Here is an 8,647-nt window from a genome sequence, read left to right as displayed (position 1 = left end):
CTAGTAACTTAGAACTGCCAAACACACACACATGCACACACACACACACACACACACACAAAATGGTCTAAAAAACATCCTCTTGGGTGCCTGGGTGGCTCAGTTGGTTAAGGGACAGCCTTCGGCTCAGGTCATGATCCTGGAGTCCTGGGATCGAGTCCCACATTGGGGTCCCTGCTCAGCAGGGAGTCTGCTTCTCCCTCTGACCCTCTTCCCTCTTGTGCTCTCTATCTCTCATTCTCTCTCTCTCAAATAAATAAATAAAATCTTTAAAAAAAAACAACAAAAAACATCCTCTTTTCCTTCTGAAGGTTTTATGATGCACTGTTATCATTAAACAGTCTTTTACTATTAAATTTAAATGGCCAATTGACACAAACTGTTCTGATACCGTTCTTGCACCACTGATTAAGACTGGGGTGGCAGGAATTGGGGGTAATATTCATTTAGCCTTCCGAGCTTTCTGGGCAGACTTGGTGACTTTGACACCTCCAGCTGCCTTCTATATATATATATATATATACAATTTTTTTATTAATTTTATTATGTTAGTCACCATACATTACATCATTAGTTTTTGATGTAGTGTTCCATGATTCATTGTTTGCATATAACACCCAGTGCTCCATGCAATACGTGCCCTCCTTAATACCCATCAATGGGCTAACCCTTCCTCCCACTCTCCTCCCTTCTAAAACCCTCAGTTTGTTTCTCAGAGTCCACTCTGAGTCCACGTCTCTCATGGTTTGTCTCCCCCTCTGATATCCCCCCCTTCATTTTTCCCTTCCTACTATCTTATTTTTTCTTTCTTTTTTTTTTAACATATAATGTATTATTTGATTAAGAGGTACAGGTCTGTGATGCATCAGTTTTACACAATTAACAGTGCTCACCATAGCACATACCCTCCCTGATGTCCATTACCCAGCCACACCATCCCTCCCACTGCCCACCAGACCAGCAACCCTCAGTCTGTTTCCTGAGACTAAGAATTCCTCATATCAGTAGGATCATATGATACTTGTCTTGCTCTGATTGACTTATTTCGCTTAGCATAATACCATCTAGTTCCATCTATGTCATTGCAAATGGCAAGATTTTGGGGTTTTTGATGGCTGCATAATATTCCATTTTATATATATAGTACATCTTCTTTATCCATTCATCTGTTGACAGATATCTTGGCTCTTTCCATAGTTTGGCTATTGTGGACATTGCTGCTATAAACACTGCGGTGCACGTACCCCTTCAGATCACTACATTTGTATCTTTGGGGTAAATACCCAGTAGTGCAATTGCTGGGTCATAGGGTAGCTCTATTTTCAACTTTTAGAGGAAACTTCATACTGTTTTCCAGAGAGGCTACACCAACTTGCATTACCACCAGAAGTGTAGGAGGGTTCCCCTTTCTCCACATCCTTGCCAACATCTGTCATTTCCTGCCTTTTTAATTTTAGCCACTCTGACTGGTGCGAGGTGATATCTCACTGAGGTTTTGATTTGGATTTCCCTGGTGCCAAGTGATGTTAAGCAATTGTCATGTGTCTGTTGGCCATTTGTATGTCTTCTTTGGAAAAATGTTCATATCTTCTGCCATTTCTTGATTGGATTATTTGTCATTTGGGTGTTGAGTTTGATAAGTTCCTTATAGATTTTGGATACTAGCCCTTTATCTGATATGTCATTTGCAAATATCTTCTCCCATTCTGTCAGTTGTCTTTTGGTTTTGTTGAGTAATTCCTTTGCTGTGCAAAAGCTTTTTATCTTGATGACGTCCCAATAGTTCATTTTTGCCCTTGCTTCCCTTGCCTTTGGCGATGTTTCTAGGAAGAAGTTGCTGTGGCTGAGGTTGAAGAGGTTGCTGCCTGTGCTCTCCTCTAGGATTTTGATGGATTCCTGTCTCACACTTAGGACTTTCATCCATTTTGAGTCTTTTTGTGGGTGGTGTAAGGAAATGGTCCAGTTTCATTCTTCTGCATGTGGCTGTCCAATTTTCCCAGCACCGTTTATTGTAGAGACTGCCTTTTCCCATTGCATATTTTTTCCTCCTTTGTTGAAGATTAATTGACCATAGAGTTGAGGGTCCATATCTGGGCTCTCTATTCTGTTCAATTGATCTATGTGTCTGTTTTTGTGCAAGTACCATACTGTCTTGATGATTATAGCCTTGTACTAGAGCTTGAAGTCCAGAATTGTGATGCCACCAGCTTTGCTTTTCTTTTTCAACATTCCTCCTGCTATTCAGGGTCTTTTCTGGTTCCATACAAACTTTAGGATTATTTGTTCCATTCCTTTGAAAAAAGTGGATGGTATTTTGAAAGGGATTGCATTGAATGTGTAGATTTCTCTAGGTAGCATAGACATTTTCACAATATTTGTTCATCCAGTCCAAGAGCATGGAATGTTTTCCCATTTCTTTGTGTCTTCCTCAATTTCTTCAAGAGTATTCTATAGTTTTCTGAGTACAGAGTCTTTGCCTCTGGTTAGATTTATTCCTATGTGTTTTATGATTTTGGGTGCAATTGTAAATGGGATTGACTCCTTAATTTCTCTTTCCTCTGTCTTGTTGTTGGTGTATAGAAATGCAACTGATTTTTGTGCATTGATTTTATATTCTGCCACTTTACTGAATTCTTGTATGAGTTCTAGCAGTTTTGGGATGGAGCCTTTTGGGTTTTCCAGATAATGTATCATATCATCTGTAAAGAGTGAGATTTTGACTACTTCTTTGCCAATTCAGACACATTTTATTTCTTTTTGTTGTGTGATTGCTGTGGCTAGGACTTCTAGTACTATGTTGAATTGCAGTAGTGATAGTGGACATCCCTGCCATGTTCCTGACCTTAGGGGAAAAGCTCTCAGATTTTCCCCATTGAGAATGATATTCAATGTGGGTTTTTCAAAGATGGCTTTTATGATATTGAGGTATGTACCTTCTACCCCTACACTCTGAAAAGTTTTAATCAAGAAAGAATGCTGTACTTGTCAAATGCTTTTTCTGCATCTATTGAGAGGATCATATGGTTCTTGTTCTATCTTTTATTAATGTATTGTATCACATTGATTGATTTGCAGATGTTGAACCAACCTTGCAGCCCAGGGATAAATCCCACTTGGTTTTGGTGAATAATCCTTTTAATGTACTGTTGGATCCTATTGGCTAGTATTTTGGTGAGAATTTTTGCATCCATATTCATCAAGGATATTGGTCTGTAATTCTCCTTTTTGATGGGGTCTTTGGTTTGGGGATCAAGGTAATGGTGGCCTCATAAACTGAGTTTGGAAGTTTTCCTTCCATTTCTATTTTTTTGGAAGAGTTTCAGAAGAATAGGTATTAATTCTTCTTGAAATGTTTGGTAGCATTCCCCTGGGAAGCCATCTGGCCCTGGGCTTTTGTTTTTTTGGGAGACTTTTGATGATGGCTTCAATTTCCTTAGTGGTTCTAGGTCTGTTCAGGTTTTCTATTTTTTCCTGGTTCAGTTGTGGTAGTTGATACATCTTTAGGAATGCATCCATTTCTTCCAGATTATTTAATTTGCTGCCATAGAGTCGCTCATAATATGTTCTTATAATTGTTTGTAATTCTTTGGTGTTGGTTGTATCTCTCCTCTTTCATTCATAATTTGTTGATTTGGGTCATTTCTCTTTTCTTTTTGATAAGCCTGGCCAGGGGTTTATCAACCTTATTAATTCTTTCAAAAAAAGAGCTCCTAATTTCATTGATCTGTTCTACTGCTCTTTTGGTTTCTGTTTCATTGATTTCTGCTCTGATCTTCATTATTTCTCTGCTGGGTTTAGGCTTTATTTGCTGTTCTTTCTCCAGCTTCCTTAGGTGTAGGGTTAGGTTGTGCATTTGAGAACTTTCTTGTTTCTTGAGAAAGGCTTGTATTGCTATATAATTTCCTCTCTGGACTGCCTTTGCTGCATCCCAAAGATTTTGAACAGTTGTGTTTTTATTTTCATTTGTTTCCATGAATTTTTTAAATTCTTCTTTAATTTTCTGGTTGACCCATTTATTCTTTAGTAGGATGCTCTTTAGCCTCCATGTGTTTGAATTCTTTCCGACTTTTATCTTGTGATTCAGTTCTAGTTTCAAAGCATTGTGGTCTGAAACTATGCAGGGAATGATCCCAATCTTTTGGTACTGTTTGAGACCTGATTTGTGACCTAGGATGTGATCTATTCTGGAGACTGTTCCATGGGCACTAGAGAAGAATGTATATTCTGTTGCTTTGGGAGGGGAGGTTCTGAATATATCTGTGAAGTCCATTTGGTCCATTGTGTCATTTAAAGCCTTTATTTCCTTGTTGATCATCTGCTTAGATGATCTGTCCATTTCAGTGAGGGGATTGTTAAAGTCCCCTACTATTATTGTATTGTTTTCGATGTGTTTCTTTGATTTTATTAATTTTCTTATATAATTGGCTGCTCCCATGTTAGGGGCATAGATATTTACAATTGTTAGATCTTCTTGTTGGATAGACCCTTTAAGTGAGATATAGTGTCCTTCCTCATCTCTTATTATAGTTATTGGTTTAAAATCTAATTTGTCTTATATAAGGATTGCCACCCCAGCTTTCTTTTGATGTCCATTAGCATGGTAAATGGTTTTCCACCCCCTCACTTTCAATCTCAGGTGTTTCTTGGTCTTAAATGGGTCTCTTGCAGGCAGCATATCGATGGGTCTTGTTTTTTTTATCCAATATGATAACATCTGTCTTTTGATTGGGGCATTTAGCCCATTTACATTCAGGGTAACTATTGAAAGATATGAATTTAGTGCCATTGTATTGCCTGCAAGTTGACTCTTACTGTATATTGTCTCTATTCCTTTCTGATCTATGTTACTTTTAGGCTCTCTCTTTGCTTAGAGGACCCCTTTCAATATTTCTTGTAGGGCTGGTTTGGTGTTTGCAATTTCTTTTAGTTTTTGCTTGCCTGGAAGCTTTTTATTTCTCCTTCTATTTTCAATGACAGCCTAGCTGGATATAGTATTCTTGGCTGCATATTTTTCTCCTTTAGTGCTCTGAAGATATCATGCCAGTCCTTTCTGGCCTGCCAGGTTTCTGTGGATAGGTCTGCTGCCAATCTAATATTTCTACCATTGTAGGTTACCAACCACTTGTCCCGAGCTGCTTTCAGGATTTTCTCATTGTCTCTGAGACTTGTTAAGTTTTACTTAGATGTCGGGGTGTTGACCTATTTTTATTGATTTTGAGAGGGGTTCTCTGTGTCTCCTAGATTTTGATGCCTGTTTCCTTCCCCAAGTTAGGGAGTTTCTCTGCTATAATTTGCTCCAATATACCTTCTGCCCCTCTCTTTCTTTTTCTTCTGGGATCCCAATTTTTCTAATATTGTTTTCTCTTATGGTATTGCTTATCTCTCAAATTCTGCCCTCGTGACCAGTATTTGTTTATCTCTCTTTTTCTCAGCTTCTTTATTTTCCATCATTTGGTCTTCTATATCACTAATTCTCTCTTCTGCTTCATTTATCCTAGCAGCTAGAACCTCCATTTTTGTTTGCACCTCATTAATAGCCTTTTTGATTTCAACTTGGTTAGATTTTAGTTCTTTTATTTCTCCAGAAAAGAATTCTCTAGTGTCTTCTATGCTTTTTTGAAGCCCAGCTAGTATGTTTATAGTCGTTATTCTGAACTCTAGTTCCGACATCTTACTAATGTCTGTATGGATTAGGTTCCTGGCAGTCGTACTGCCTCTTGTTCTTTTTCTTTTTTTGAGGTGTTTTTTTCCGTTTTGTCATTTTGCCCAGAGAAGAATACCTTTTTCCTGAAGGCTTTCTTTACAACTTTGGAGGACAAGAAAGAAAATGGCAGCCTCCCAATCTCTGACCCGGAGGAGCCAAGAACTCAGGGCCCCACTCCTCAGTGAGCCTCCAGAGAAAAGCAGTCAATCACTCCTGTATCTGTGGTCTCTGGCTGAACTCTTTGCTCACCCGGCCTGTGACCGAGCATTTCTATCTCTGGCACATGACCCATTTGAAGTCTCCAAGCCCAGCAGATTCCTGTGGTGTACTCCTGTGCTGCTCCTGCTGGGGAGTAAGAGAAGTTTCCCCAGATCTGCCACTTGTTGGGTCCCTGTTTGAAGAGTAGTGGCCCGACTATGCTGTGGATCATGGTTTATGGCAACCCTTAGCTGAGATCCCAATCCTCGGCTCTGTCTCTGCAGCTGGCTTCTCCACTCCAATACCTGGGAGCTTTGCTGCACTCAGGCACCCCCGGTTTTTCTGTGACCCCGAGGGTCCTGAGACCACACAGTCCCAGCAAGTGTTTCACCCCCTGCTTAGCCAATAGAGTGATGTCCCTCAGCGGAGCAGACTTCTAAATGTTTCGATTTTGTGCTCTGCTGCTCTATCACTTGCTGGTAGCCGGCTGAGGAGGCTCTCTCTTCCCGCAGTCTATATTCCTAAATATCGTCTCAGATTCACTTCTCCACACATCCTACCTTCCAGAAAGTAGTCACTTTTCTGTTCAGAGTGTTGCTGCTATTCTTTTTTTCGATCTCCTGTTGAGTTTTAGGTGTTTAGAATGGTTTGATACCTATCTAGTTGAATTCCTGGGACCAGATGAAATTTAGATCTCCTACTCCTCTGCCATCTTGCTCCTCTTCCCTCTCCAGCTGCCTTCTTGTCCACTGCTTTGATGACACCCATAGCAACCCTCTGTCTCAAGTCATGAACAGCAAAATGGCCCAGAGGAGGATAGTCAGAGAATCTCTCAACACACATAGGCTTGCCAGGAACCATAGCAATGATGGCAGTATCACCAGATTTCAAGAACTTGGGACCATCTTCCAGCTTTTTCCCAGAACGATGATATATCTTCTCCCTCAGCTCAGCAAACTTGCAAGCAATGTGAGCTGTGTGACAATCCAGCACAGGGGCATATCGAGCACTGATTTGGCCTGGATGGTTCAGGATAATCACCTGAGGCATGAAGCCAGCTGCTTCCATCTGTGGGTCATTTTTGCTGTCACCAGCCACTTTGCCACAATAAACATCTTTGACAGACACATTCTTGACATTGAAGCCCACATTGTCTCCAGGAAGAACCTCACTCAAAACTTCATGGTGCATTTCAACAGACTTGACTTCAGTTGTAATATTGACTGGAGCAAAGGTAACCACCATGCTAGGTTTAAGAAAACTAGTCTCTACTCGGCCAACAGGGATGGTACCAATACCTCCAATTTTGTAGATGTCTTGGAGAGGCAGATGCAAGGGCTTGTCGGTTGGATGCATTGGTGGCAGAATGCAATCCAGAGCTTCAAGCAGTGTGGTTCCACTGGCATTCCCATCTTTACAGCTGACTTTCCATCCCTTGAACCGAGGCATGTTAGCACTTGGCTCCAGCATGTTGTCACCATTCCAACCAGAAATTGGCACAAATGTTACTGTGTTGGGGTTGTAACCAATCTTATTAATGTAAGTGCTGACTTCCATAATGATTTCCTTGTATCTCTTCTGGCTGTAGCGTGGCTCAGTGGAATCCATTTTGTTAACACCAACAGTATGTAAGTCAGAATGGCATTCTCACGGGTCTGCCCATTCGTGGAGATACCTGCTTCAAATTCACCAACACCAGCAGCAACAATCAGGACAGCACAGTCAGCCTAAGATGTGCCTGTAATCATGTTTTTAATAAAGTCTCTGTGTCCTGAGACATCAGTGATGATCATATAATACTTGCTGGTCTCAAATTTCCATAGGGAGATATCAATGGTGACACCACGTTCACATTCAACTTTCAGTTTATCCAAGACCCAGGCATACTTGAAGGAGTCCTTTCCCATCTCAGCAGCCTCCTTCTCAAATTTTTTGATAGTTCTTTTTCAATCCCTCCACATTTGTAGATCAGATGACCAGTAGTGGTGGAATTGCCTGAATCTACATGTCAATGACAATGATGTTGATGTGAATCTTTTCCTTTCCCATTTTGGTTTAGGTTGAGTGGTGTTTTTCATGACACCTGTGTTCTGGCAGCAAACCTGTTGCAAAAAAGACCTCTTGCATTTTTTGGCTAATTTTTTGATATATTTCTAGTTAAGCACACTGAGGTGGAAAAAAGTAAAGTGCTATGTTTTCTGCTTTTGTATTTTATTGAGTTCTTCTCTATGACTTAGTACATGACAAATATTGTAAGTAATCTATAAAAAAATTGTAGAAATTTCAACTTATGATAGACTTCCATACTAAAAGTATTTTAAAAATAAATATATATTACTAGTTTTGATAGAGTAACTTGCAGCAGACCAATACTCCTGTCAAGAACAAACAGAAAACCTGGGTAAAATTCAGGATTTAATTTGAACATGACAAGATAATTTTAAAGACAACTAGGATTTAAAGGTCCATATTTTAGAAAGAAAGGGAGATCACTGAGGTAAGCCAAATGCTTACCTCATCTGCAGCTTTTCATTTTGGGTCCATTTGTTGATTCTCAATGCCAAGAAAGAGGCAGAGAAGCCAGGATAGCTTTAATCAGTCTCACAGAATAAGGGGACAGATATTGGATTTCTGGTATTCAAATAATCATAAAATAAGAGGCTAAGATCCCAAAGAGAGAGAGAGAAGGCATAAATACATGAGTTAAACCTTAGCACCAATTTCTTCCTCAAGACATTTTCTCAC

General features: G+C 39.9%; 1 protein-coding gene across 1 annotated transcript; it reads right to left on the bottom strand.

Annotated features, from left to right (window-relative positions):
- Positions 1-442: 442 nt before the first annotated feature.
- Positions 443-7,525, bottom strand: LOC114207505 (elongation factor 1-alpha 1-like). Its single transcript, XM_088028972.1, has 2 exons — positions 6,641-7,525; positions 443-499 (listed from the first exon to the last, which is right to left on the bottom strand). The coding sequence occupies exons 1-2, from the start codon at positions 7,508-7,510 to the stop codon at positions 443-445; spliced, it is 927 nt and encodes a 308-aa protein (XP_087885098.1). The 5' UTR covers positions 7,511-7,525.
- Between the last annotated feature and the right edge of the window lie 1,122 nt (positions 7,526-8,647).

The sequence above is a fragment of the Eumetopias jubatus genome, unplaced genomic scaffold, assembly GCF_037043125.1.
Source record: "Eumetopias jubatus isolate StellerSeaLion01/CBP00866 unplaced genomic scaffold, mEumJub1_p1.0 scaffold_11, whole genome shotgun sequence".
NCBI classification, from domain to species: domain Eukaryota; kingdom Metazoa; phylum Chordata; class Mammalia; order Carnivora; family Otariidae; genus Eumetopias; species Eumetopias jubatus.
This window is presented reverse-complemented; position numbering and strand designations above follow the sequence as displayed.